This window comes from Aureobasidium subglaciale (genome assembly GCF_000721755.1).
Source record: "Aureobasidium subglaciale EXF-2481 unplaced genomic scaffold scaffold_35, whole genome shotgun sequence".
NCBI classification, from domain to species: Eukaryota; Fungi; Ascomycota; class Dothideomycetes; order Dothideales; family Saccotheciaceae; genus Aureobasidium; species Aureobasidium subglaciale.
Window position 1 is genome coordinate 141335 of NW_013566960.1, and position 27318 is coordinate 168652.

General features: G+C 50.4%; 13 protein-coding genes across 13 annotated transcripts; 7 read left to right on the plus strand and 6 right to left on the minus strand.

Moving 5' to 3' along the window:
- Positions 1-182: 182 nt before the first annotated feature.
- AUEXF2481DRAFT_70670 (uncharacterized protein) lies at positions 183-2227 on the plus strand (the record flags this gene model as incomplete). The annotated part of the gene is made up of 3 exons (XM_013483952.1): positions 183-502; positions 553-720; positions 772-2227. The coding sequence occupies 3 exons, from the start codon at positions 183-185 to the stop codon at positions 2225-2227; spliced, it is 1944 nt and encodes a 647-aa protein (XP_013339406.1).
- A 1101-nt stretch (positions 2228-3328) lies between these two features.
- On the minus strand, positions 3329-4560 carry AUEXF2481DRAFT_70677 (uncharacterized protein; the record flags this gene model as incomplete). The annotated part of the gene is made up of 2 exons (XM_013483953.1): positions 3329-4442; positions 4499-4560. 2 exons carry the CDS (start codon positions 4558-4560, stop codon positions 3329-3331), a joined length of 1176 nt encoding a protein of 391 aa, XP_013339407.1.
- Positions 4561-4876: 316 nt separating this feature from the next.
- On the plus strand, positions 4877-6914 carry AUEXF2481DRAFT_70643 (uncharacterized protein; the record flags this gene model as incomplete). Its single annotated transcript, XM_013483947.1, has 4 exons — positions 4877-5072; positions 5123-6090; positions 6143-6321; positions 6377-6914. The coding sequence occupies 4 exons, from the start codon at positions 4877-4879 to the stop codon at positions 6912-6914; spliced, it is 1881 nt and encodes a 626-aa protein (XP_013339401.1).
- An 823-nt stretch (positions 6915-7737) lies between these two features.
- On the plus strand, positions 7738-8266 carry AUEXF2481DRAFT_9050 (uncharacterized protein; the record flags this gene model as incomplete). Its single annotated transcript, XM_013483907.1, has 2 exons — positions 7738-7796; positions 7885-8266. The coding sequence occupies 2 exons, from the start codon at positions 7738-7740 to the stop codon at positions 8264-8266; spliced, it is 441 nt and encodes a 146-aa protein (XP_013339361.1).
- A 264-nt stretch (positions 8267-8530) lies between these two features.
- AUEXF2481DRAFT_526435 (uncharacterized protein) lies at positions 8531-9802 on the minus strand. Its single transcript, XM_013483974.1, has one exon. The coding sequence runs from the start codon at positions 9406-9408 to the stop codon at positions 8917-8919; it is 492 nt and encodes a 163-aa protein (XP_013339428.1). The 5' UTR covers positions 9409-9802; the 3' UTR covers positions 8531-8916.
- Positions 9803-10847: 1045 nt separating this feature from the next.
- Positions 10848-11594, plus strand: AUEXF2481DRAFT_49654 (uncharacterized protein; the record flags this gene model as incomplete). The annotated part of the gene is made up of 1 exon (XM_013483943.1): positions 10848-11594. A coding segment is annotated over one exon (747 nt), but the record flags the coding sequence as incomplete, so codon positions are not given.
- A 167-nt stretch (positions 11595-11761) lies between these two features.
- On the minus strand, positions 11762-13069 carry AUEXF2481DRAFT_9053 (uncharacterized protein; the record flags this gene model as incomplete). Its single annotated transcript, XM_013483908.1, has 1 exon — positions 11762-13069. One exon carries the CDS (start codon positions 13067-13069, stop codon positions 11762-11764), a length of 1308 nt encoding a protein of 435 aa, XP_013339362.1.
- A 3326-nt stretch (positions 13070-16395) lies between these two features.
- Positions 16396-17347, plus strand: AUEXF2481DRAFT_526586 (uncharacterized protein). Its single transcript, XM_013483975.1, has one exon. It carries the CDS (start codon positions 16602-16604, stop codon positions 17181-17183), a length of 582 nt encoding a protein of 193 aa, XP_013339429.1. The 5' UTR covers positions 16396-16601; the 3' UTR covers positions 17184-17347.
- Positions 17267-19844, minus strand: AUEXF2481DRAFT_703118 (uncharacterized protein; the record flags this gene model as incomplete). Its single annotated transcript, XM_013483976.1, has 8 exons — positions 17267-17682; positions 17745-18143; positions 18200-18496; positions 18558-18864; positions 18929-19070; positions 19124-19555; positions 19586-19656; positions 19705-19844. 8 exons carry the CDS (start codon positions 19842-19844, stop codon positions 17350-17352), a joined length of 2121 nt encoding a protein of 706 aa, XP_013339430.1. The 3' UTR covers positions 17267-17349.
- A 1596-nt stretch (positions 19845-21440) lies between these two features.
- On the minus strand, positions 21441-22171 carry AUEXF2481DRAFT_526595 (uncharacterized protein). The gene has a single exon (XM_013483977.1). It carries the CDS (start codon positions 22090-22092, stop codon positions 21685-21687), a length of 408 nt encoding a protein of 135 aa, XP_013339431.1. The 5' UTR covers positions 22093-22171; the 3' UTR covers positions 21441-21684.
- Positions 22172-22432: 261 nt separating this feature from the next.
- AUEXF2481DRAFT_33576 (uncharacterized protein) lies at positions 22433-22822 on the plus strand (the record flags this gene model as incomplete). The annotated part of the gene is made up of 2 exons (XM_013483922.1): positions 22433-22463; positions 22524-22822. 2 exons carry the CDS (start codon positions 22433-22435, stop codon positions 22820-22822), a joined length of 330 nt encoding a protein of 109 aa, XP_013339376.1.
- Positions 22823-23168: 346 nt separating this feature from the next.
- AUEXF2481DRAFT_526615 (uncharacterized protein) lies at positions 23169-25475 on the plus strand. Its single transcript, XM_013483978.1, has 5 exons — positions 23169-23652; positions 23705-23833; positions 23898-23915; positions 24014-24299; positions 24368-25475. Exons 1-5 carry the CDS (start codon positions 23514-23516, stop codon positions 25254-25256), a joined length of 1461 nt encoding a protein of 486 aa, XP_013339432.1. The 5' UTR covers positions 23169-23513; the 3' UTR covers positions 25257-25475.
- AUEXF2481DRAFT_9058 (uncharacterized protein) lies at positions 25447-27318 on the minus strand (the record flags this gene model as incomplete). The annotated part of the gene is made up of 6 exons (XM_013483909.1): positions 25447-25630; positions 25698-26184; positions 26240-26780; positions 26831-26909; positions 26965-27140; positions 27205-27318. 6 exons carry the CDS (start codon positions 27316-27318, stop codon positions 25447-25449), a joined length of 1581 nt encoding a protein of 526 aa, XP_013339363.1.

A 27318-nucleotide genomic window follows, 5' to 3' on the forward strand; every position in this document is an offset into this window, starting at 1 on the left:
AACAGCGTCGGTACCATGCAAGCTTGATGATCAGATAAAGCGGACTTTCCAGTTTAGATCATGATGAAAGCCCGTGCTCGACGCGACTCTGGTGGAACGAGCGACGCGTCTCTCCATCACGTCCGAAGACGAATTGTCTCGCTCCGCCAACAATTGTGCAACTCACATACATCAAACTCAAAATGGACGACCAAACAAATGAGATCAACGAGATATTTGCCGCACCAAACACAACACTCGAGCGCGATGTCCTCGGCGAACTTAAGTCCATCCTTCGAATCCATTCGCTCAGTCCTCAGGAACTGTTCTTCAAATGGGAGGCATACAGCTTGAAGATGGGTTCAGACACTCAGATGAGCTACAAAACAGCAAGAGAATTTAAGAAAGATCTTCAAGATGCACTGGAAAGAGAATCAAGAGGCAAAGCACATATGCAGAGCGCACAGAAACGAGGCACAACTGGCACCCCGAGGAATGCCAATACAGGGGATGTCTTTGGAGTGTATGTCAATGCAAATTGGAGGAAGGACCTCATACTGATCACTTGTGCAGTCTGGACGGATTGGTCGCCGGCACGCCATCTCGAGGATCAGTCATGAAGCGAAGAAGCGACTTTGGGACTCCCTCTGCCAAAGCATCCAAGCTCAACAACACCAGTTCTCCGGCAGGTGACAAGACTCCGACGCTCGGTGCTTCCGCTACCGAGGCTCTCCAACTAGGGTACTGTATCACATATACGCCTTGTTCTACACAGAGCTAACATTATGCCAGAGCGATTCCCTTCGCCGAACGCCAGAATGCTGGACAGATCATCGAACAACTCAACGGCCACATTGAAATACCTCCCGCCCCCTCATCCGCACCTACAGAAGCCCGCGTCAAGCTGAAAGCGAATACCGACATGGCCAAATTCAGCTATAGACCAATGGCTATGAAGCTCTCAGAGGCTTCGGAATTCCTCGACGAGCGCATCGACGAGTTTGTCGAGATCATACAGAAGAATCACCAATTAGAATACTCTGCCTTTGGCAATCCGGCTGCCATGAGTCCTGCTCAGATTGTCGCTGTGGGACGAATTGCTTCGGACACTAGCGAAGGAAGGATGAATGCAGCTTCGATGGTCCTGGAGACCAGTCGTCGCATGGGTGCGGGTCTGCGAGTACCTCTGCGTATGGAGAAAGGAGGTTATGACTTTTTCCCTGGCAAGATCGTCGCTCTCCGCGGTAACAACCCGTCTGGAGAGTACTTCAGTGTTACGGAGGTGTTGTCTGTGCCTTCGTTACAACCTCCTGCCACAGCACCTACCGGTATCGATGTCCACAACGAGCGTCTACAGAGTGATGACGGCACAGAGAGTCGCCCTCTGAACATCATTATCGGAGCCGGACCATACACTACAGACAGTGAACTGTCGTTTGACAGCTTACACGAACTCTGCTCGCAAGCTGCAGAGACCAAGGCTGATCTCCTGATACTCAGCGGTCCTTTTATCGACATTGAACATCCAAAAGTTGCAAGTGGTGACTTCTTGTTGCCGCCGGACAGCAAAGTTGACCCTTCCACTGCAACACTCACAGATGTCTTCCGCGCCCTCATCTCTCTACCACTCACTCGTCTGGCTCAAACATTACCTGGAATTACCATCATACTAGTACCCTCAGTCCGGGATGCCGTGTCGAAACACATTAGTTGGCCGCAAGACCGTCTGAACCGCAAAGATCTCGGCCTCCCGAAACAAGCGACATGTGTCACGAATCCCATGACGGTATCCTGCAATGACTTCATGGCAGCAATTAGCAGTCAAGACGTCCTCTTCGAAATGCAAAGACAGCGCGTCGTCAGCGGCCTCAACAGCGACGCCCTAGCATCTCTTGCAAGAAACCTCCTCACCCAACGCCATTACTTTCCTGTCTTCCCGCCACTGCCACGAGACGAAAAGGCTATGACTGTGGGCGCTAGTCTGGACATTGCGTATATGAAGCTGGGTGAGATCTTGACCGTCAGCCCGGATCTGCTCATTTTGCCGAGTGTGTTGACGCCGTTTGTCAAGGTTGTGGATGGCGTGTTGGTGATTAACCCCGGTCAAGCTAGTAAGAAGAGAGGTGCAGGCACCTATGCGAGATTGATTGTTGGACCCAGAGAGTTGACTGAAGATGAGAGGGAAAAGGATGAAGATGTTGATCATCAGTTGTTCAACAGAGCTCGTTGCGATATCATGAGAATCTAATCTATGTAAGCAGACTAAAATTGCAGCCACACACTACAATTTCGCCTTTTGCTCAACAGGGGGATCAATATTCGTCTTGTCATGCTCACACGTACTCATCACCTTTCCCGCTGCATCCCTAATAACACCCCTCAACGCAGCAGCCTGCCTCCCCACATGCAAAACCTCACACTCAACCCTAATCTCCTCACCCACTCTACAGCCCCTCACATATTTAACATCAAGCACCCTACTAACCCCACCCAACATCCAAAATCCCGGTGTGGCGATTGCAGCCAAAGCGAGGGTCGTACAATTGTCGTAAATCAAAGCATGAGCTGCTCCGTGGAGGTTCCCAAGTGGATTTGCATAGAACGAGGGGAGTGTATATGTAAAGATCACCAGAGAGGTTGTGGGTGTGGGTGTTGTTACGGAAAGCAGTTTCAAACCCGGAGTTGTTTCTGTGCCGTCGTAGAGGGCGGAGGTGAAGCGCTGTTGGTGGGGGGCGTTTTAGTATGAGACACCTCAGGTGCATGTTGCTGCAGGATATATGTATGCATTCATTGATTCTTTCTCTGGGGTGGAAGGGAGATCGCTTGAAAGGTGAGGGATCAGGAGATGACGTTTGAAAGGTGAGGGATCAGGAGACGTACTTCTTCGCCTTCATGGCCGCTTTTATGTATGGACATCATTCGTTCTACTTTTTGATGTGGTGTGAGGTTCTCCCAGCCGTCGTAGCCGCGATCGGCAAACATGCTATTTGGTGTCTGAGGCATGACAAAGATTCGATCTTGAGTCTCGATGAATATTGTCGAAATAGAACTGTATGTGAATCAAACCGGTAATTGTGTGAGAAAGTGATTCACAAAGAGAAGGCGTCGATTGGAAGTTGTGGTTGCTTAATCGAGGTCTAGGATCACCAATGGATGCGGAGAGGGTCCAAAGAGCCTCGGCTCAAGTTTCCACGTTGAGGCTCTTGGAAGGCATTCTGGTAGCTGGTGCGGAACAAATGGTATCTCTTGCATTTTGCTTGTAGTCTGGGAGTATGTGCTAGACTGCTGATTATAAAAAAAATATTGTCTATGAAATGACGGTGGGGAAGTAAATGTGTCAAAACACTGTTTAGATGGTGTTGCCGTCCTCATCAATCAGGCTCTCCTCGGTCTTGATAGGACCAGGACCAACAGAGGTAAGGATGATTCTGCTGATGCCCTCCTTCAGACGGTCGGCAGCAACTTGTGAGTCCTTGGGAAGGTTGGCAGCCTCGACAGACTTGCCGCGAGCACCCTCCCAACCTTCCTTGTCGCCCAGAACAGACTTGAAGACACCGGCAACCTTGGCCTCGTCGTGAGCCTGGTAGTAGACGACAGCGTTCGGGCCAGCGTCGAAAGTGTATGCAGCAATAGTGTTTCCAGCCTCGGAGTTGATCATGTCGACCATGCGGATGGCAGCGCGAGAAGTGTCGTTCATGTAGAAGATTGGGGGTTCGGTGTCGAGGCAAGTAGCGTGGAAAGAGTTGCTGTCCTTCATGGTAAGGCTGGCAAAAGCAGCAAAGTCCTTGTCAGCGACCGCCTTCTCCATCTCCTGCATGCGGCGGGGCACGGTGTTTGCGATACGCTCGGCGAAGAGAGTCGAAGTAGCAACGGTCTGTTGCATACCGGAAGTGCTGCTGACGTCCTTCTTCTCGGCAGAAGCAACGAGGATGACGGCGCGCATGTCGGACCAGTGCTCTGCAGGGGCGACCTCAACAGCCACACTGTCGCTTCCATCCTTCTCCTCACCCATTTGCCATGCGACGTACCCTCCGAACAGACTGCGGCATGCTGATCCTGAGCCCTGTCTTGCGATGCGACTCAGTTCCGTGGGTGTTGACTTCAGCTCGTAAAGGTTGGCGATGGCGCGAACAAAGGCAGCGAAACCAGCAGCTGACGAGGCAAGACCGGCGGCGGTGGGGAAGTTGTTGCGCGAGACGATCTTCAGGGACAGCTCGGAGAGCTTGGGGAGAGACGAGTCGGACTCTTCAAGCTGGCGACGGAGGGTGCGGAGCTCGGCCAAACAGGCTTGTGTGCGAGCGCCAGAGATGTCCTGGTCGGAGCCATTGAGTGTGAGGGAGTCCTTGGGGTATTGGCTGCTGCAAGAAGCGGTTGTATGTGTGCGGAGGTCGTCTTGCGACAGTGTCACGGACAAAGAGCTGTTGGTAGGAAGGTTGAGTTTGGCATCGCGCTTGCCCCAGTATCTGCCCCCATGTTAGCCATGTACTCTTGCTGTTTGGTCTGTTGAGTTGGTACTCACTTGATGACAGCGATGTTGACGGGCGCAAATGTGCTCGCACGGTATATCTTGTTGTCGGCCATTGTGTGTATGATGTTGTGCAAGATTCCTACCCTCGAAGATGCAACAAGAAGGCTTCAGTTGGCGTGAGATTGCTCGTACGACTTGTCGAGCTCTCAATAATTTCCCCCTCTGTCTCGCGTTCCTGCCGATCTGCACCCTGGCGCCTTTCCTCTTTGGGTCAGGGCGGTGAGCGGCAACTCTCCACACCACTACCCCGGTTAAATCATCGTCGTCCCCGAGGTCATCCTCTTCCATCAACATATCATGTAGTCCATCTAGCTAGCTCTTGTCATCTGTGTCTCCCAACTTCTGTCTATACTCCTGCTGTTATCAATCATGTCCGATCTCGAACTGTCATACGTCGGTGCTCCTCCCCCATCTCTTCCTCCTGCCAATATCTTCGACTTCATCTTCTCAAATCCTCTTCGAAAGGATGGTCCAGTCTCCAAACATGCTCCGGATGCCCAATGTCGAAACCATGTCATTTCTAACATAGCTCCCCACAAACCTCTGCTGGTGGACCCCCTCACAGGTATGTAATCATCATACGACTCTTGAACACTCTTGACCAACATCATGTAGCCGCCCAAGTCAGTTGGGATCGGGTACGAATCGATTCATTGCGCATCGCAGCTGGACTGCATGCCCTCGGTCTGATTTCTGCTCCTACTGTATCTCCAGCGCCCACTGGTCACACTCCCATCATCTCTCCTGTGGTCTTGCTACATTTGCCCAACTCTTTGGCCTTCGCTCCTCTTCTCTTTGGTGTCCTTGCCTCAGGCTTGACCGTCACTATGGCCAATCCTGGTCTTACATCAGGCGAACTAGCCTGGATTCTGAAGTCATCTGAGCCACAAGTCGTTGTGACCACTCCGGAAGGCTTACAAGTCCTCAATGCCGCCATCAAGGAAAGTGATAGCCCGAAGGTCAAGGCAAACCTGATAAACACACATCGTGTGTATATCGTAGATCCTGCTCATGATGAGTACGGTCTGCCATCCTCGTACTCGAAAGGCACGAAGCTAGATCAACATTCTCAGGATTGGAAAGCGCTGCTGGCCTCTACGCCACTAAAAGCCCCTGTCAAGTTCAAGTCAGACGAGTACAAGTCACGAACAGCAGTCATCCTCTGGTCATCCGGAACTTCTGGAAAATCAAAGGGTGTCGTTTTGTCTCACCAAGCTCTAGTCAGCAATATGCACTCGCTCTGGCACATTAACCAAGCGTTCGACGACAACCAGCGCTGGCTAGGCTTTGCTCCGTTCTATCACATCTTCGCATTGTGTAACGTCTTGCTTCTTGCAGTCACCTCAGGAGCTACCATCTTTGTCATGCCGAAATTCGATCCTAAACTCATGCTTAGCCATGTACAACGGTTCCGCATTACCTTCTTACATATGGCACCTCCGGTCGCCGTACTACTTGCTAAATCACCGATGCTGGATTCATACGACATGACTAGTATCCAGGGTGCCGTTAGCGGAGGTGCTCCGCTACCCTCTGAGATCGTTGAACAGGTATACCGTAGGCTGGGCATACTGATAAAGCTGGTAAATATATCAAGAGTGATTATCGATCTATGATACTGACACACGTATCCAGGGCTATGGTCTTTCGGAAGCTGGTTCTGTTTGCAATCAAGTAGGCGAGACTTGGGATGTCATTCAACCACAACTTGGCAACACTGGCGTGCCATGCTTCGGTATCGAACTGAAGATTGTGTCTGTAGATGATTCTTCCAAGGTCGTGACTAAGGGCCTTGAAGGCGAGATCTTGATTAGGTACGTGGCAGTGACTCATGCTCTATCAGCTAAGACACTAACAACGATATCTCAGATCTCCTACAAACATGACGTGCTACCTCAACAACAAGGCCGCAACCGACGAAGCCCTAGACAGTGAAGGCTGGTTCTATACTGGTGACGTAGGCAAGATCGATTCCAAAGGCCACCTCTGGATCACCGACCGCCTCAAAGATGTCATGAAAGTCAAAGGCTTCCAAGTCTCACCATCTGAGCTGGAGAATATCCTCTGTGGCAGCGAATCCGTAGCCGATGCAGCTGTATGCGGTCTCTTCGATGCTGGACTTGCGACTGAATTACCCAGAGCTTACATTGTGCCTTCGTCTAAGCACCTGCTGGCACAATGTACGCCTAACGGCCCTGTCACTCCGGATCTGCAGGCTCTAGCACAGGAGGTCAAGCAGTTGATGGAGAGTAAGACCGTGAGATACAAGTGGTTGACCGGCAACGTGGTGTTTGTACCTGCGGTACCGAAGTCGCCTAGTGGCAAGATCTTGAGACGGATGCTTGTAGATGTCAAGGGTGTTGAGGTGAAGTTGTATTTAAGCAGAGCAGAAAAGGCTAAACTCTAAGCACCGGATCATACTCAACAAGGTGGACCATATCCCGCGAGAGCGATGGTATCTAAGAAGTTCTGCTTAATTTCAGATGCTGGAGAGGGATGTCGAATTCCTGCTATCAAGGAAGATGCGCAGGCTTGGACTGAGAGTGGAGAGAATCAGAAGGTGCGCGTGTGAAGCAAGCTTACGTTTTGGTAGAATTCTGCGCGCGTACCTTAACGATTGAACAACACTGCCTTGGTTTTGAGCACATAGCAAACAAATTGTGTGGCAAATACACATCGAAAGCACAATCCCTCTTTGCAAAATCCTGCTCCAAGGACGTCACATCTCTCTCAACCCCGAAGTTGATATTCCACCTTCGCCACTCGCTCAGACTCGTCTTGCCAGTACCAGTCTTGACCAAGTCACTTCACACTTCCAGCCACGCCCTATTTCGACAAGAACACATGCAAAAATCTTACACTCAACATGTTCTGCTTAATTAGTCTCTTGCTCTCCTGGCGTTTGTAAGCGGCGCGCCTGGTGAACGACTGGCTGCTCTTCCAGTGCAACCTCCTGTTCCCGGAGCCCGCGACTCTTGCATTGAGGCGCTCAATATCTCAATCTCCTGCCCAGAGTTTCTGAGAGCTATAGCTGTCGAATATGTGCCCTTTTCCACCATGGCTCACTACCTAAGAACTGTGAAGTACAATTTTCTGACATCTTGAGCAGCAATCTACCTCTTGGTCTCGATCACCTGAACTCTCTTTGTACGCCATCATGCAATCAGAGTCTGCACGCAGTACTTGAGACGATTAAAAGTAATTGCGAAGCGCCTCAAGATGTGGTCGTTATGGACGGCGACACTTACCCTGGTAAGATTGGGTTCAGAACCACAACGATTGATTACTAGTAGGACTCATGTTCACAGCTTCTTCCATCCTGGACAGATTCGTGGATCAATGTTCTTCCGTATCGCTTGCTGACATTCTTCTGCCAGCACTACTGGCCAATTATGTGATGAGCCTTTCGCCTCCTGGTGGTCCGATCCTTCCAGCGCTCCCGACAGATCCATCGAGGATTGCTCGGACTCTCTGCGGGGTCTCGGTCAGATACACTCGAACTCACCTTTCGGTTTCGACGAAGACTTTGCAGAGGTCGCTGCTTCACAGACGTCTAGCTGTAGTCAGTATGGTTATGCTTTTACGGGACCTGGTCCCTATGCCTTGGAAACCTCGACACCTGGTTCCTATACCTTGACAACCTCGACACGCACTTCTACAGAGCTTTTCCACGCGAGTCCTTGGTCGAGACCCTCACAATTGCCCCTTGCGCCCGGTACGCTATCTGACTGCTGGGAGTATCGCGAGTATGCGTCATAGACAAGCGACGTGATATCGGACGGCTTTAACACCTTGATCATCAATTCATGTCGCTTTATTGAACTCCTCATCAAAGTCACGGTCTCTCAGCTCTTAGAGTGGAACCCCAGCTTGTCATCTGACGACTGCTCTTTGCAGCCCGGCTACCGCTATTGTGTTGTACATGAGTTGACAGACATACATGAAGGTACAGTTTGACTCTTTCTTTCTCTCTCAACCGCGCATTTGGCTAATCTTTCTATAGCTGATCATCTGTCCTCTCTACTTCTGTAAAGACCTCGCTAATGACTTTGATATCGAGGTCCCGCAGTTGCTTGAGCGGAATACGTGGATCAATGGTTCTTATTGCGATGCTGGTCTCTAGGCGAATCTTGATAACTATACCGATGCGAACATTGTCTGTGTTGGCGTCTAATTGCATGAGACGGCTTTAGCTGTATCACGGCGGCGATGTTCCTGACAGAAGGGTCAAATGACGGATAAGCCAAGAGGCGCAGCTCTGGGTTCCCGATGGCTTGATCAAGCAGTCTCTAGTCTTTCCGAGACAAAGGCCTAGGGGAGAGCTCTGGCGTTACGGTAATTCTACCCGATAACAGAACCGTTCACTTGATGAGGGCGACGCCATCCGATGGTCGAATGTAGTAGAAGTCCTAGGAGTCAATGTCGATCAGATTGCCATACGTCCGAGGCATCAGGCCTTCCGTCGAGACTCTCATCCATCCAGCATCATATAGCTTGCAGCCTTCGATCTCCTCTTCATTCTCATCCAGAGGGTTCTGGTCCTCTTCGTATCCTTCATCCCGACGATTGAATGTCGCTGTGTCGTACTCGTCCCAGGACCAGTTCTTGTCGGCTCTGGTGAGGTTGACATAGCCTTCCTTCAGTCTCTCATCACCGTCGACGGTAGCGATGGTTTCATTAAGGCTTGGACCGCGACGAATAACAGCTTCCAAGACATCGGCGTCAACGTGGATGCAGAAGTTGAAGCGAGGTGTTTCTCTCAACAGGGTCTGGAACTTCCCAGCACTGATGTCGGCGGTGTACTCGAGGCGAGCGTTGACCTTGACCCATTTCTGGAGACTGAAGCGATCGTGAGTGTAAACGATGGCCTCGGGAACCGCCCTGTCGACCAGTTCGTCCATCGTAGGAGGACTGGTGTGAGTACTTGTGTAAGATCGTGTGATTTGAGTTCTTGTATCTGAACGAGGACGGATCAGAACGCGTTGGCCAATGATAAGATTTTTGACACGTGTGAGGTGGCGCTGATCTGGTTTCGTGGAAACGTGCAATTTTGAAGGGTATAGGTCCGCAGACAGAGAGATGATTTCGATGTTGCTCTCGACAGTTGCTCCCCTGATCCAGGAGTGTTTGTGTGTCTAATCTGATCTGGCCATGTGTGTGAAAGTGATGACGACCACACAACAAAAGTTCCTGGATGAAGTGAAACTGCACACTTTTTCGCCTTCAATAGAGCGTCAGAAGAGGCACGTTCACTTTTCTTCCTTGTCTATCTAGTGAATAAGATGCGGTTTGGTTGGCGAGGTATATTGAAGAACAGGGTCACGCAAGTCGCAACTGTCAGCCTTCCCCCGCCGATATCGGCCGCCGGTGCAAATCACATTACCGCGTCATTGTCTACACGCTCCTGCCCAAACATCTGACGACCACGACCACTGGCGTTATCAAATGTGCATATTGATCCAACATCAGCGCAGCTCGGCATGGTGTCAAGCATCATTGTTGAACATCTGAGCCCTTGCGCCAGGGTGACGCGCCTGTGCTCAGCAAGGCTGACCTTGCCTATTCAAGCGCATCAAGAATCACCTACGCAGACCTCCATTGATGTTGGATCTGATCGCTACAATGCAAGCAATTCGATGACAGTCTAGGCTTGAGTAGTCTGGACATTCCTCACAATGCCACTTGGACCATGAGACCAAAGCCTCGGGTCTTCATAAGTAAGTGAGCTGCTCATATGCCCTGGAATGCAGGTACCGGCCATCTGCATTCCAGAGCTTCCCTGTCAACAACCATCTACCAATATCACCATGTCTTCCCACTGCTTGTTTCCTTCACCTTGTAATCGCGTTTCTTCTAATCTTTCGCCAACATGGTGTCTCTACGAGTGACGACGCTCCTACTGTCACTGATTTCTCTTGCCCTTGCCCAGAATCAGAATGGGCTTTGTTCTGGAACAGCGGCTACCACTAGCTACACAGACTCTTGTGGTCAACAATACACCATCTACTGTTCGGCCGACAGTCAACCCGGCTCGTATAGTCAGGTCAACAATGTCGATTCTTTTGCGAACTGTATGGCCTATTGCTCCAACACTCAAGGTGTTTGCAATGCCGTAACATACGTTGGAACGACGTGTTATCTGAAAAGAAGTTTCTCCAGTCTCGTCCGACCTTCAAACGGAAATACTGCTGTGGTCTACGTTCCCACGCCTAATTATCCTCCGCCTGTCGCGGATGGCGCGTTTAGGAGTACAGGATGTGGCCGAGCAGTGGGCGCCGGGGTCAATCCCGGTGGATCCAGCACCCAGTTCACTGGAACTGGCCCTGATGGTTATTTGCACACTTACAATTTCCGCGTCCCGTCTACCTACGATCCGACCAAGGCAGCTCCACTTATCGTTGGTTTCCACGGGAGAGGAGACAGCGGCGCCAATTTCGAGAGCGCTTCCGGATGGTCTGTTGAGAAGATCAATCCCTATGGTATCACTGTATATCCTACTGCTATCAGGGACTCCGACGGCCAAAACACATGGCTAGGTGATCCAAGTTGGGTCAACAACGCCACAATCAATGACTTGACCTTCGTCCAAGCTTTGGTGGCCAACATATCTTCTCAGTATTGTGTCGACACCAGCCGTGTGTTTGCCGTCGGTATGAGTAACGGTGCCGGCTTCGTTAACGTAATGGCCTGTGATCCCGTCATGTCCACTGTATTCACGGCATTTGGCCCTCACTCTGGAGCTTTCTACACCAAAACGGGAGACGCGAACACAGTTTGTTTCCCAAACACCGTTTTGACGAACGACTTGGTCCACAATACTTGCAGCCCCGCGAGACAGAATCCCTTGATCGAATTCCATGGTGACAACGATGGGACGATATCTTACTTTGGAGGCGGTCGCAGAGGATTCTGTCTACCGACACTGCCTCATTGGTCTCAAGATTGGGCTGCACGCGACAACTTGACGACCGACAATGTGACTACTGTGCTCAACGGTGGAAACCTGACAAGATATGAATTCGGTTCTTCGAGTGGACTTCTTGGTCTTGTTACCCATTACCGAATGGCAGGTTGGACTCATACTTATTCTTACGGACCCAACGGTGGACCTATCGACTCGGCTGCATTCTCCTTGAACTTCTTCTACAGATGGACAACTCCTCAAGGCACAAGTCAAGATTATCTGGCGCCGATATACGCTTCGAGTTCGACCAAAGTGATCTCTTGTCCTTCAACCCTCACCAGGACAACGACCTATACCATCACCACCACGAGTTCTGCATCTAGCTCCTTGTTGATCACCACAAGCTCATCATCGACTGTGAGCAGCAGTTCGTCCAGCTCTCTAGCATCGTCTACAACCTCTTCAATAACCAGTTCTTCAAGCTCGACTTCCAGCCCTCTGATCAGCTCGACAAGCTCATCGACAAGCATCGCTTCTTCTTCTGCCAGCTCCCTGTCAAGCTCTGCATCGAGTGTCTCCTCGAGTGTCTCGTCAGCGCTGTCGTCCATCTCATCGGCTCTATCTTCCGGGTCTAGCGTGTCTTCCAGCGTCGTGTCTACATCATCAGCAAGCATTGGTTCTTCTTCCGCGAGCTCCTCGTTGACTGCTTTATCCACTTCTCGCTCGTCAAGCACCATTGGGTCGTCCTCGGCAAGCTCCCTGTCAAGTATTGCATCGAGCACTTCATCAGCTCTTTCTTCGCTTTTTAGCGCTTCAACATCAAGCCTGAGTTCGTCGTCTAGTCTTATCTTGAGCTCTTCATCCGCTTCATCTTCGACTCCGAACTCTTCGTCAGCTTTGTCGGCTTCGTCTTCAATTCCGAGCTCGTCATCGATTCTGGCCTCGAGCTCTTCATCCGCATTGTCACCTTCAATCTCAAGCTCCTCGTCCAGTGTCACACCTACGACTAGCTTATCAGTCACTAGCTCCTCATCGACCATTGGACTCACTTCTAGCTCATCATCGGCTGCCGTGACGCCAGGCTCTTCATCTGCAAGCAGCATCGGGTCGTCCACGCTGAGCTCTCTGTCAAGTGCCGCATCGAGCTCTTCGTCAGCTTTATCTTCAATCTTGAGCTCGTCATCTAGTGCATTGCCGAGTGTATCTCCTGCCCTTTCCAGTACGTTGTCCACTTCGTCGACATCTGTTGGACCTTCCTCCGCGAGCATTACATTCTCGAGCGTTACACCTAGCACGTCTAGCTCGTCAATCAGCATCGGATCATCTTCGGCAAGCTCTCTATCGAGTGTCGCCTCAAGTTCTTCGTCCGCACTTTCTTCGCTCTCGAACGCTTCTTCATCAAGCTCGAGTTCTTCGTCCAGCGTTATCTCGAGCTCGTCAGACAGCCTTGTTTCTTCCGTGAGCTCCGTATCGAGTGCTGCTTCGAGCTCTTCTTCTCGCATCTCTTCTAGCCTTGTCTCGAGTTCCTTCTTACAATATAGCTCGGGCTCTACAACTGCTAGCACCACTTTGTCCGCAACTCCTGCAGTAATATCGCAAGCGACATACTCTTGTCCGGAGGTGGATGGCCAGACAGTCGTGGACGCTACCGGTGGCATCTACCGAATCAAGTGTAATTCAGACACCAGCATCGGCGGAAATCTCTATGGATCCCCATCAGACTTCAATGGTTGCATGACCATTTGCGACAGCGTAGTAGGATGTGGAGCTTGGGTCTACACCGATACCCGAAACTGCTACCTCAAGATGGGCGGGGACAGCTATCAATTCCAGCCAGCAGCTGCAAACTTTGTCGCAGGTATCAGGAACGGGGTAGCTTCTGGTCTCCCGTCGTCCTCTTCTGTCAGGCAAACATCGACATCATCATCTTCGAGTCTAATATCATCTTCTGTCATCAGTAGCCTATCCTCGAGCCTCGCCCCCACAAGCAGCCCATCATCGAGTGTAACCTCTACAAGGGGACCCTTGTCGAGTTCGAGTCTTTTGAGCTCCTCATCGAACGTAATCCTCCCAAGTAGCTCTTCATCGAGTCCGGTCCTGCCAGGTAGCTCCTCATCGGGTGCAATTTTGCCAAGTAGCACCTCGTCGAGTGCAGCCATACCCAGCAGCCCATCCTCGAGTGCGATTCTATCAAGCAGTTCCTCATCGAGCCTCGGCAGCCAACAGTCAACTACTGTCTCCTCGGCCTCAGCAAGTAGTTCAACGGCAGCCAGCTCATTAGCCGCAGCCTCTTCGACCGGCAATTTACCAACGGCGATCACCACGGAAAGCTTATCGGCTGCTGCTTCGAGCCCTACAACTGCGACAGTCAGTGGTTCGTTCGCCACAATTACCGCCGGTCTGTCTTCGACATCCAGCTCGACTTCTACGACCGAAACCCGCATCCCCATCACGCCATCAGCCTACAGCACTTTCGACCCTGGACCGTCGTACTCTGCCACCGCCACATATGTTTCTCAGGAGGCTCCTGCCCCAGCTTGCACGCAACCAAGCTGTCCCAATGTCGATAATGTCACATGTACCGATGCTGATGGTAAGGCTTATGTCCACCAGTGTGATACTGGAGTCACAGGTGGTACCGTCATTGCGTTTGCCGGAAACGACAACACCAAGCGAGATGCTGAGCTTCTGATGTTCGATGATATGTTGGCCACCATGTATTCCGAGGAAGAAAGAGCAGGACTCAAGAAGCGCCAGACCGACGCCCAGCAAGCTGCCTTCCATGAGTGTCAGCTCCAGTGTGATGGTGTTGACTATTGTAAAGCCGTCGCCTACAACATCAACACAGGCGAGTGTCAGCTGTTTGCCCAGGTCTCTGGTACTGGATATTCGCCTGGTATCTTATTCGCCCAGCGTGCTCCTGCCCAGGACGCTGTCGATGGACCAGTCACCTCGACTATCTACAGCACGAAATTGACTACCGTGACTTCCTGCGCTCCAGACGTTGCGAGCTGTCCAGCTAGTTCTACAGTCATCTCCACGACATTGGTACCCATCAGTGTCACAGTCTCCTCTACGGCGACTGCTACGCCAACTGACTATTCAAGCTATTGTGGTAATTACTTCCTGGATTCGCAAAGTCCTCCCAACAATTATAGTATTGATTGCACGAATGACTACACCGCAGCCAGTATCTCAAGAGTCATTGCCAGAAACCTCAATGTCTGCATCAACACTTGCAGTCAAGTTCAGAATTGTTTGGCAGCTACTTGGATTCAGAGTGGACAAGAGTTCCAATACTGCTATTTACATAGTGCAGCCGATCTATCTTCGACCACTCCGTTCGCTCCGGGTGTCGTTGGGTACAGAGCTACGAGACTGACAAGTCCAAATGGACCTCTGACGATTACGGTTTACAGCACTGACATCACCACGGTCACATCATGTTCTTCAGACGTAAGTAATTGTCCGGCAAGCTCTACAGTGGTTTCAACCTCTTTGGTCCCGATCAGCGTCATCGTGACTAGTGCTTCGAGTACGATAAGCTCTATTGTGATTGGAACACCTATCGCCGCATCAACTACGAGCTCTGGAATCGTTGGTGTGGTAACGTCGACTATCTACAGCACTGGTCTTACCACGATAACGTCTTGTTCGCCAGGGGTGGTGAACTGTCCTGCTAGTTCAACAATTGTGTCGACGACCCTTGTGCCCATTAGTGTTACTGTCTCGACATTTTCTTCACCATCTGCCACAAGTTCTAGCGCCGTGGGTGTCGTGACTTCAACAATCTACAGCACTGATCTGACTACGATCACTTCCTGCTCGCCCGGTGTGGTGGACTGTTCAGCAAGCTCGACGATCGTTTCTACCTCCCTTGTTCCGATCAGTGTGACCGTCTCGACAGTGTACACCGAATTCTCTACATCATGGTACACAACGTGGTCCGGAACTCCATTCTCCACGGCGTACTCATCTGCCTTCTCGACTGGTTTCTCGACGGCTTACTCTTCGGCCTTCTCGTCCGCTTTCTCTTCTGCCTTTTCTTCGGCTTATTCTTCTGCTTTCTCGAATGAGTTCTCCACTGCTTTCTCGATTGCTTTCTCGACCGGTGCATCTACGGCTTCCTCGACCGGAGCTTCATTTGCAGCTTCCTCTGCCGCTTTGTCTGCCGCTTCGTCGTACGCATCTAGTGCTGCTTCTTCAGCTGCATCATCGTATGTGTCCAGTGCAGCATCTTCAGGTGGCACTTCCTATGCCTCATCAACAGCTGCCTCAGGTGTCGCATCGACTTTCACACAAAGTGGAACTACTGATGGTCGTTCCGGTACAGCTGTACCTCCTACATCGACCTACACTGGTCCTAGTAAGTCATCTTCTATCGCAATGTCTGAATCCTTGCTGATGACGTTTGTAGTCACTATTACCATTCGTCCATCGACTTGTCCTGCTTTGCCTACCTTGACCACGACTGTGTTCACGACTGGATATGTCAGTTCATGTGCACCTGACGTTGTTTGCAGTAGCAGTAGTATGAGCATCATGTGAAAGGAAACCACAATCTGGAGGGATTTAGGATACAAGGATTCTGTGGTATGATATAATGGTTGAAGGGCTCTTGTCATAAGAATGTTAGCGTAGTAAAATTTCGACGCTTTTTTCGTTTGTTTTCGCGGCATGGATGTAATACGCACATGTAGAGTATGAAGAGTCTGTTCCATTCCTCGTGCTTGACTCAAATCCACTGTCGTTGTTTGCATGATGTGCACTTTCCACATTGTCGTTATTATGCAATATTATGCTTGGTATAACTATGCATGCTTTCAACCCCCTCCTTCGTTACTGCTTTCAGGTATATCTTCCGCGAACATCCTGGCAAAACACCCCGCCTTCTCCACCTCTACATAGGTACGCCAACCTGCACTTACGAGAAAATTCCCTCAGCACCGATAAGGCAGTGTGCGAGTAGATTGAATGGCGTGCTGGGTCAATAGGAACAAGCTAGGTTGTCACATCCAGGGCATAGAAAAAAGCGAATAAGTAAACAGCAACTCCATCTCGCTCTTGCCAATCTCCTGTCTTTTTTTTTTCCACTTCCCTTACCCCAAGATCCGAATTCCCGACTTCAAAACTCACCAAGATAAAACCCCCCCTCATCAATCTCGGATTTGCAAAATAAATTAAAAACAAATGTCATTCAAACTCCACCCCTCAATCGACAATGGAATAAAACAAGGCTCCGACTCCTTTTCCGGCGGAACACTCCACTGCCACTGCCAAACCTCCCCAATAACCATAACACTCTCCAGCAATGTCCTTCACAACCACGCCTGCGGCTGTTCAAAGTGCTGGAAACCTTCCTCGGCAACCTTCTCCATCGTCGGTGTCATCCCCCGCTCTGCTCTATCCATAACTTCCGGAGCATCAAAACTCTTCATCGTGGATGAAGCAGCGGTGATTCAACGTCACGCTTGTAAAGAGTGTAAAGTGCACATGTTTGGACGTATTGAGCAGGAGCATGCCTTTTTTGGTTTGGATTTTGTGCATGTCGAGTTGAGTGGGGAGATCGGGTGGCAGGAGCCGCGGTTTGCGGCGTTTGTGAGTAGTACTATTGAGCAAGGGCTTGTTGCTCCTGAGGAGGCGGAGGCGGTTAGGAAGCAGTTGAGGGGTTTGGGGTTGGAGTGTTATGATAGTTTGAGTCCGGGATTGATGGATGTCATTGCTGCGTTTGTGGCCAAGAAGAATGGGACTTTGAGGGCTTCTAAGCTTTGAGGTGGTGGTGGTGGACCTTTTTTTTTCTTTTTTTCTCTTTTTGGAAAACTGGATGATTGAAATTGAACTGTTGAATGATGGGAAATTTGGGTCCTTGGTATAGCGAGGAGGATCTTGAGATAATGTCTGGCATGAAGCAAAGACACTGATCAATGTACACATCACCTCAACCAAACATTCCATTGACTCCACCCTGCCCAGCCAACTCAGGAAACAGCTGTTCGGGAAACAAATCACTCATGTCAACCAACATGTCTCCACCCAGCGCGTTCCACCAATCCGTAGGTATAGGCTCTTGTAAGACCTCAGAGCTAGCTTGAATAGTATGAATGTACTTGTCAAGTTGTTGGGAGAAGATGTTGGCGAGAGTGGTATATAGTGATGCAGCAGAGGAGTCTGGCAGGCTTCGTGCGATGGCTTCCATGTGTCTGGCGATAGCACGTACGGTTGCGGCTGCAGTTTCAATGATGTCGGGGGGTAGACAGCCGCGTGTTGTAGCCTGAATGGGTGATCAGTATCTCTAAGCTCGAGCTCGGGAAAATAAGGAGAGCGATGACTTACAAATAAGATCTCGCTCACTGCATGGCAGATCATGATGAACTGGTTGTTATGAGTGCCATACATATACTTGACCAGCACCGGATCAAATAGTGCAAGATTAAGTGATCTGGATGCGACATCAACAGTCTGTCGTGATATCTTGCAGGGATTGGCCAGAGACTCTAACGCATTCAATGCGTAAAGATCTCTCAAAGCATTGGCGTTCAGCACAAGGATACTATGATCCATGTAGTATGCGAGTATAGGAAGATAGGCCGCTGATGGTGAACCGTCTTGTAAGTCGTTCGACAGGCATCTCTCCATACGAAGGGCCTGGAGTGCATCGAAACCTCGCGCTTGCCAGTCCTCGACCGCTTCTCTGGTCTTGGCCATTCGTTCTCGTTCTTCGAGGTATTGCATCTACATTACTCCATGTCAGCATGAAGGTTCTGAGGATCTATCAGGTCAAGACTCACGAGAAGAATACGCATCTCCACAACGCCACTGATGACCCGGTCGAAGGGACATGCCATTGGCTTCTTCCACCACTCAGAGATGTTAGGGTCAATCTCTGATCGACCCACATTCATCACGCGTCCGGTCACAATGCCAAAGCTTTTTTCTGCAAAGAAAGCAGCAAGCCACGTTCGCTCAATGTTACGAAGGAACCTCTCTTTGAAGTTTTGGCTTGCCGAGGAAGATGTGTATGATGCGACGAGATCTGTCACGGCTTTATTCTTGTTGAGACCTAGCTCTCTTGCTATCAGTATGGCCTGTTGAAGACGAGTAATACATGTCAGTACGAAAGCAAGGAAAGGTATTGGTATCTCTTACGTGACTTAGATGCAACCAGTATGGGTCATCCTTTTGCGTTTCGTAGACTGGTGACCAGTATTCCATAGTGAAAATTGCCTGTATGGTCTCCACTGATTTGACGGATGTTGCTATCGACCATTTGATGTTGCTCTCTGCCAACGCTAGTAGAGTCGGATACAAAGATCTATCTCTGGTTGTGTCTGACATCGCACAGCCTAGTGCGCAGACGACCGAGAACAGGGTGAATGACAACGGCCGAACATTTTCCGAGGTATGAAGAATAGGATCTAGTAGACACACAAGCGGATTGCGGATTGTGAAAAACCTAGGAGCTCATGTCAGACGTTTGCTCTTGACAGTAGGAACCACAAAACACCGTGAAGACTTACAGCTCGAAGTATCTCTCCGCATCAGTATCATCAATCAGACGAGAAGCGATCGGATCACAGGTCAAGGAGCTCAGCCTCACAGGAGCATTGACTGACTGTGAGGCGAGGACTTGCCAATCTTTTTGGAAAGAGGCACTTGGCTCTGCAACATTTGCAATCAGTAAGTTTGCCACTGGTTGAGCTTATTACACATACTGAAGTACTTGATGAGTCGCTCTGTGGCACGCCGAGAGAGCCATGTGTCGTTTGAGTTGTTTAGCAGAGGCTCGTCTGGGTGATTGGAGGCTGGGGACGAATCTTGAATCTGAAGAGACGCAAGTCTCTCGGTCTCCACTGCGTCGGCGAGGATGTGTAGAGGCGAGACAAGAGAGCTTTGAGAGTCAGGCTTCGGAGGATTTTGATATGTCCGCTGGTGCTCCGATCCAGTATATGGCGAGGCGCCGAGCTCAGGAGTCTGCTCCGATGAGTTTCGTCCACTGTACGGACCTGTGGGGAAACCAGATGGTGGTAAGTTTTGAGAAGATGATATAATAGCGGCGATCACTTGGTCGCCAACAGGAGATTCATTGATACGCTGTAGCAGCTTCTCGACTGTATCTGGCTTGCTGGTCATATAAGAGAGAGCTGCTTCGATTTTAGGGCCGACTTACTTGACACTTCCTTGTTTACGACCTCGGTTGGAGGCTTGCGGGTAGTCGCAGCGTCTTTGCTGGGAAGCGCATCGCATACTACAGAGATATCAGATTCTGTAATCCTTTTGCGATAGACGGCAATACCAAGGACTTTGTCGATCGCATTTTTGTCTTGATGAACGACAATTGAAGCATGCTGTGCGATGTAATTGTATGCGTGCTGCTGCAGATGGCGCTGGAGGAGGGTCACTCCTTTGATGGGACCTGTCCGGATTCTCAGTCATGTCTGTAATAATTTCCGACACATGCCTCGATGACTTTGGAGGAAGGACTGATTGTCCTCAGATAATCACAATGCATCTTACTCAAGCATGTTCGACGCTAGCGACAATTAAAGGTACGATCAAGAACTCGGCTTAGGGCTAGCTGTTGACAACACGCTGTGACAGTTGAGAACGTCTCTGGCAGTGTGCATACGCGGCAAATACTGCTTCTTGGTACCTCATACTGCTTCTAGGTATACTAGAGCAAGTCGCGCGTGAGGCCGATTCAACACCACGAGGTACTTTCAGATTGTCGTCCAACAGGGCAAAGAAGGAAGAAGAAGGTTATTTCTCAATACTGTTAAAAGGGGTATCATGCATGCTTGGAAACCATTTAACTCCTCCCAATGCTACCGATAAACCTACAAAAATGCATCTCTATCCTCGAGGCTCCTGCTTCTCTTTGACCCAGACCAGCGATTTGACATGAAGTCCCTCTGCTTCATTCGACGTCCCAGACAACCCGTCTTGATCCTACCTGGCCTCGCGTGTCTTTGAGCGAGAGCGGTCTCGCTTGCTGCTACTTCCAACCTTCTCGCTGTCACGGCGAGAGGCACCAGCGTTGGCGGAGGGGACGTAACGGTCGGTCTTGGGGCGGTCGTCGTCTCGGCGGCGACGGTCGCGGTCTCTATCGCGATCACGGTCCCTGTCTCTGTCACGGTCTCTTTCTCGATCTCTGTCCTTCTCACGATCTCTGTCGCGCTCCTTGTCGCGATCTTTGTCCCTCTCGCGATCTCTATCTCTGTCTCTGTCTCTTGAGCGTTCTCTGTCGCGAACGTCTCGATCACGGTCTTTATCTCTTGAACGATCGCGGGCACCACGGTCGGCAGGTGTCTGACGATCAGAAGGGACCCAGCGATCACCTGCACCTCTGGGGGAGCGAGTACGAGAGCGTCTTCTGCGAGTGTCGCGATCCTGGCGATCGGAGGGGACATAGCGATCGCCTCTGTTCAGAGGACTTCGGGAACGATCGCGGCGCGGAGGGCGGCGGTCACGAGATGGAGATCTGCTCCGGCGGTCCTTGTTACGAAGTTGCTTTGCCTTCCATGCCTCACGTTCGGCACTAATTTCGCGCAAGGTGGATTCGCGGCGGCCTTCATAGTGGTCGTAGCCTCTTTCTCTTTCTCTGTCTCGGTCGGCTGGGCGGTAGTGGCGGTCTGCGGAGGGCGAGCGGCGGTCGCGATCACGGTCTCGGCGAGGATATCTTCTGTCCAGACTCTCACTCCTCTCACGTTCACGCTCGCGCTCGCGTTCGACCTTCTTAGGGGCAGATTTGGAAGCCATAGCTTGGCCTTCAGCGAGCAGCATGCGCATAGCCTCCTGCTCAAGACGTTTGGCTTCTTCCTCCTCGAGGATCTTCTTGCGCTTGGCCTTTTCTTCCTCCTCTTTCTTGCGTTTCTCCTCGAGTAGTTTTTCCTCCTTCTCACGAAGCTCGGCGGCAGCCTTGGCCCGAGCCTTTTTCCTCTCTTCCTCTTTCTTGCGAAACTCTTCTCTATCAGCACGTTTCTTGTGTAGGACTTCGAGACGTTCCTTCTCCTTCTTTAGTTCCTGTTCGCGCTGTTTCAGGGCTTCGAGTTCGGCTTTCTTTTGTTGGGCTCGCTCCTTCTTTGCGATTTCCTTCAATTCGTCAGCATAGCGGTCGAGACGCTGTTGGTGACGGCGCTGCGAGGCCTCGGCATAGACTGAATCGGGCTTGTTGCCAGCTTCCTCCTCTTGCTTTGCAGCTTCTTCGCCAATCTCCTCCCTTCGAATGTCCCGTAAAGCTTGTTCAGCAGTCTGAAGGTAGTCCTGGATAAAGTGTTCAATGTCGGCTTCGGTTTTGGGATAGATGTCTGCGCGGGCGGCAGCGCCTTCGAGAAGAGGAGCGGCGATGCGTGGGTTCTTGGTAAGGTATTTGATGGGGTCGCGATCGATCTCGGCGTCTGTGAAGGAGCGAATGGAGTCGACAAGGGTGGATTTGAGGGGCTTGAGGATGTTTGTCAGACGTTGTGAATCGTGGAAGGATTTGGAATAAACGTACACCTTGATCGAATTGGGCAAAAGTGTTCTTGCGAAGGTCGTCGAACTGACCCTTCTTCTTGAAGGTGTGCAGCAAACTGTCTATGGATGCGCGCTTGGAAGAAGAGAGTGGCAGATCAGAGACACGAGGACGCTTGCGCATAGGCAAATCTGCCTGAGCGCCGGCAGTCGTGTTGGCCGCCGCTGCCATGTTGGATGAGAGCACAAAATGTGCTGGGAACGTGTTGTCAGATTTAATTGATGGGTAGATGCGATGATGCGGAGGGAAGGTACTCGGACGCGGAGGAGAGACGACGCCAAGGCCGAGCTTGAGGGCAGGAACGAGCGTCTTCCGGCAGCGAGGCAGCCAGACACGACGAGAAGGTCAGCAATTGCCATCTGTCTATACAATTATCCGCTGTCTCTGTACGACCACGACATTCCGCCTCGCATCCTATCCTCCGACGTACTGCTGAGCCAGGAGCTCCGTTCAATTCCAGTGCGACCTCGAATCAACCTCCAACACTCGTCCCGTCACATCACCAGTCGCAATGTCCAAGATCCTTTTCTGGGGCGGTTTCGGTGCGCATACCCTCTCGTAGAAGCAGACTCCCTATCGCAAAGGCTTATGATATACTACAGGCATTGCCGTCCGCGTTTGGCAACTCGGCATTGAGATGCGTCCCATCCTCCAGCGCAACGCTCTCTGGGCCTACCCTCTCTTCGGCGGAATTGGCGCAAGCTTTGGTTACTGGCTCCAGGGTGTCGAGCACAGACAACTCCGTATCCTCCAAGAGACAAAGGAATCATTGCTCGAGAAGAGAAGAAGACGCGCCGAGAGAGAGGGCGGCATCAACATTGGTACCGATTACCAGAAGAACGAGGAGGGTCTTTTCGCTTCTGCCGCCGCCGGCCACGGTACTACCACCAAGCAACATTGAGCCATGAACTTCACATCCGAGTCGACATGTAGTGCGCTTGCTGCTTCTCCAACTTCTTGATATCCAGAGAGCTGCGGCGTACCATCGTCATGTACTTTCAGCCCGCCAATACCTCTTTTCTGCCCGCTCCACCTTTTTCCTAGTCATTTCAGTAGACGATCAAAACATTCAGTCCATATGACTTCCAATCATCTCCCCATCTTGTCTGCATCCCTGACTTATGTATCGACAAGGCATCGCGAGTGTCGAATTTTAGAGGCAGTCGTTATGTATCCAAGTGAATACCAAAAGCTTTCAGGCTTAGGACTTGTGAGTATGATGTTTGAGTGAGATAAGTGATCAGCAAGGCGCGTCTACAAAACCTTATGAAGCCTGGCTGCCATATCGACATCTCGGACCGGCATTCTCTATTCCACTTTCAATCACATATCGAGATCACCAGAAGACCTTGCATCACATTAGATCATACCAATTTTCGAACAAGTAGAGCGAAAGTCATTGGCTCACTTGACTGTTTGTTGCCTCGTCTGGCCACGTCCACACGCGGATAGACTTGGTGGCTTAGATCAACAACGTCTTCACACGCTCCAACAAACATCTGTCGTCAACACGATACCAAGCACCGATATTGCCAGCTGTCTATGTTGATTGTGTTCAAAGAGCTGGGCTCTCACGACCACTTCCACCTGCAATGGCTCTCACACCGCAACCAAATGAGCACGCGACCATGGAGAACATTCCACCACGAAACGCTTGGCCAGGGTCACTTCGACTCCCTTCGCCAAATCCGCCGAGGTGCAGACAGATCACTATCTTTGGTGGCGGCACAGGTGAGATGAAATTGGTAGATCACAGTGACGGGAGACTGACATCTGACACAAGCTACCAATCATCTCGTTGATGTCTTTACAAATCTTGCTCAAGCCAACAGCAGTGTGCTCAACTACGTCATACCCATCAGTGATAATGGTGGCAGCTCGAGCGAACTGATTCGAGTCTTTGGCGGCCCTGGTAAGTTGGAGAATGATAGTTGTTGCATAGAGGGGGAAGGCCTTTGGACTAATATATAGTACAGGTATTGGTGATCTGCGCAGTAAGTCATGGATACCATTTCACACGAGAGCAATGATACAACAAACATCCTACACTCTCTCTGTCCTTCCACGGTACTGATCAAAATCTCACCTACAGGCAGATTGGTCCGCTTGATTCCTGATAGTGGCGACCCCTCATCCGAAGCCTCCGCCATCAAAGAACTATTTAATCACCGCCTCCCTTCCGAGCCTAAAGAAGCACGTCTCGAGTGGCTAGAGATAGTCGAATCTCTTCACCCCCTATGGCGACAAATCTCTACGCCTAAAAAGGAGCTGATCAGGAGCTTTCTCAACTTGGTCAATCAGGAGATTGTCAAACGCATGAGACCGAGCTCGAGATTCGATTTCTCATCTGCAAGTATTGGCAATCTGTTCCTAACCGGGTCAGTATCACACTTGCAAACCACCAACTCATGGTACAGCGAATGATGTGACTAACAAGAGACGACAGAGCACGTCTCTTCTCTGGAAGCTTGGAATCAGCAATCTACCTCCTCAGCAGCATCTGCTCCGTCCCCGAAACCATAACAGTCCTCCCCGCCATAAACACAAATTTCTCCCACCACATCTCCGTCTCCCTCCAAGATGGCACCCACATAACAGGTCAAAACAACATCTCTCACCCCTCAGCTCCTTCCTCTCTCCCCGAAACTTTGCCTCGCTCTCCAACAGCCTTACGTCTCGAAACCGAAGAATCAGATAATGTAGAAGATGCCTCTTTGCCAGGCTCATTACCTTCTCTCCGCAAACCTGCTATCAAATTCTCGAAATCGCAGGAAGAAGAGTTATCAGCCAGGATTGAACGACTGTGGTATATCAATCCTTATGGACAGGAAATGTCTTGTCCGGCAAACCCTCGCGTCCTGGAAGCTCTGGCCAAATCATCGACGATAATCTACAGCATTGGATCGCTGTTTACTTCCATCATCCCTAGTATCATCTTACGGGGTGTGGGTGCTGCTATCTCTTCGCCGCATATTAGGAATAAGATTCTTATTCTCAACAGCAGTATCGATAGGGAGACTGGACCGCTGGCTCAGCCTTTCACGGCCATGGACTTTATCGCTGCTATAGCGAATGCATGTGCGGAGAGTAGAGGCTTGAAAGCGCCAGAGACGAAAGACTATTGGATGTATGTCACGCATCTTATTTACATAGAGGCAAAAGAGGCACCTAAAGTGGACAAAGATGACCTTGTTGGTGCGGGGATTGAGGGAATCCGAGTCTATGGTTTGGGTGGGAAATACGATGATAGAGGCCTGGAACAGACTTTGAAGATGATTTTGGGCAAAGGGGAGCAGGTTGGAGTGAGAAGTAGGAGGAATACGGTACAGAGGTAACTCGAGAATGACTTTCGAGGCAAGAGGCCATCACTGCGGGAGGAGCAACACCTTTGGGGAAGGATGGCTTATTATTGGGGACGATGAGAAATGGAATTTAGGAAACTCGACATTATGCTATATCCGTTACTGCATGCGCGTGGAATCAAAATCCAACCTTGGGGACTCCTGAACTCGACGAAAATGGAGTCTACTCCTCAGGGTCGCGACCGCCTTGCTTTCTCATCTCCTCTTGGTAGTGCTCTTCACTCTCAAGATCAAACTCCATAGGATGAGTGATGGGCACAATCGGTACACCCTTCTCCTCCAACACCCTGAGCCTAGCAGCAGTAAGCGGCTTACTCTTGTTGATACTGTAAACCTTGACACGATGACTACATCTCCCCATTAGCTTCTCCTGAGCAAAACCACAGCGTTTTGTGCAAAGATCTCAAAACTTACCAACTCGAAGTAACGTGCAAATCCCAATTCCAAGCCGAGCGAACATATGTGGGTTGGGTATTCATAGCATTATCCCAAGTCCTCACACAAAGCTCCAACCAACCCTCCGCATCCACAGGTAATTCAATCTCCCAAAGTCTCCAAGCGTGATAGTATTTCTTGCTCAGATTCTCATAGGGGACTTCGTACCAGATGCTTCCACCGTCACCACTGACTTCGACACGGACAGGCCAATGTCCACCTCCTGAGTATGCCCAGCCTCTCATCTTTATTTTTCCAGAGTGGACGATTTGAGACATGTTGATGGGTGTCATGATGGCGGATGACACGGGCATATCTTGGATGCTGAATCCGTTGCTGTACATGGCGTTTTGCTTTCCGATTTGGGGTGTGTAGTAGAGGTATTCTTTCGATTGGACGGGTGCGAGACTGGGTCCTTTGATGGCTTTGATCTTGTAGAGCCATTTGCAACTTCTGGCTCCAATGTCTGTGTCATCCTCTCGTTAGCATATTGGGCTTCAAGGGTGAGGGAAATAACCTACAGCCAAATACAACCGTTCTCAAGGGAAACCCATGGATCTTTGGTAATGGCTCTCCGTTCATCTCCCAAGCCAGTAGTACCTCGTTGATCTTGACTTTCCTCCATGGCACACTAACCACATAATTATACGCCTTGCCCTTTTTAAAATAAGTGTCCGCGCCATAGAACTCAAGATGCACACCTTTTCCCTCATCTTTAAGCCCACCACAATACTTGATCACTTTTTTCAAACTTACACCTGTCCATCTTGCTGTTCCAATGGCGCCTTCACCCCAAGGTGCATTGATAAGCTCGTCGCCATCACCGGGATATTCATGGATTTGCTCAATACGACGGGTTCCTGAGCATTGCAAGCTTACAACGTTACTTTGACGGGGAAACAAATCTTCGTTTTGAAGGTCTGCGAGAGTGAGGCGTTTGGGGCTGTTGACGAGGCCTTCGATGTCGAGGGTGTATTGCTCTGGGTCGATTTCTGGAATTCCGCCGTGGTTGCGGACAAAGTGGTCTTTGTTGTTTGTGATTTCGGTTTCCACTAGGCGTTCCTGGGTCCTCGTGTTAGTTATATCCTGGCTATGAGGTGGAGTGATGGTACTCTTGGTGGTTCTCCATTGTAGGGGAATTGTAGGACGTGAATCATGTCTTTGCTCTTTTCATCTTGAACGTATTTCCAGCTGTTCTTTATCAGACGTCTTCCTTTGTATTACGATGACTCGATATAGTACTCACCTTTTTTCAGGAAGATCCTTCAATGTCTCTCCCATAGCATAGTGATATTGCTTCCATCGCACACCTTCCAATATCGGATTGGTATCCGGCAAAGGCACGAGCTGAAACTCCGGCGGCTTTGAGAAATCATACTTGGCCAGGACTTCTTGAGCTTGCTTTGCCTTTTCTGGGTATTTCTGAATTGTTTGTCAGTACAAATCTCGTTGTCGAGTGATGCAGTAGAGCTGTTGTAAAATATACCTCCCACTCAACGTAACCTTTCCATCCTTCTCTCTCTTCTGCAAAGTAAGGTGCATCTCCCTTGACCTCGAAGTCCTCGATCCTGCCGGAACCTTGTTGAACAGCAGCAGCCAT

Bases quoted from the DNA above. Each gene is read 5' to 3' on its own strand.
- AUEXF2481DRAFT_526435 (XM_013483974.1), bottom strand. From the start codon at position 9,408: ATGGACGAACTGGTCGACAGGGCGGTTCCCGAGGCCATCGTTTACACT.
- AUEXF2481DRAFT_526586 (XM_013483975.1), top strand. From the start codon at position 16,602: ATGTCATTCAAACTCCACCCCTCAATCGACAATGGAATAAAACAAGGC.
- AUEXF2481DRAFT_526595 (XM_013483977.1), bottom strand. From the start codon at position 22,092: ATGGCAGCGGCGGCCAACACGACTGCCGGCGCTCAGGCAGATTTGCCT.
- AUEXF2481DRAFT_526615 (XM_013483978.1), top strand. From the start codon at position 23,514: ATGGCTCTCACACCGCAACCAAATGAGCACGCGACCATGGAGAACATT. The intron at 23,653-23,704 runs GTGAGATGAAAT...ATCTGACACAAG, and splicing joins TATCTTTGGTGGCGGCACAG to CTACCAATCATCTCGTTGAT. The intron at 24,300-24,367 runs GTCAGTATCACA...AAGAGACGACAG, and splicing joins GGCAATCTGTTCCTAACCGG to AGCACGTCTCTTCTCTGGAA.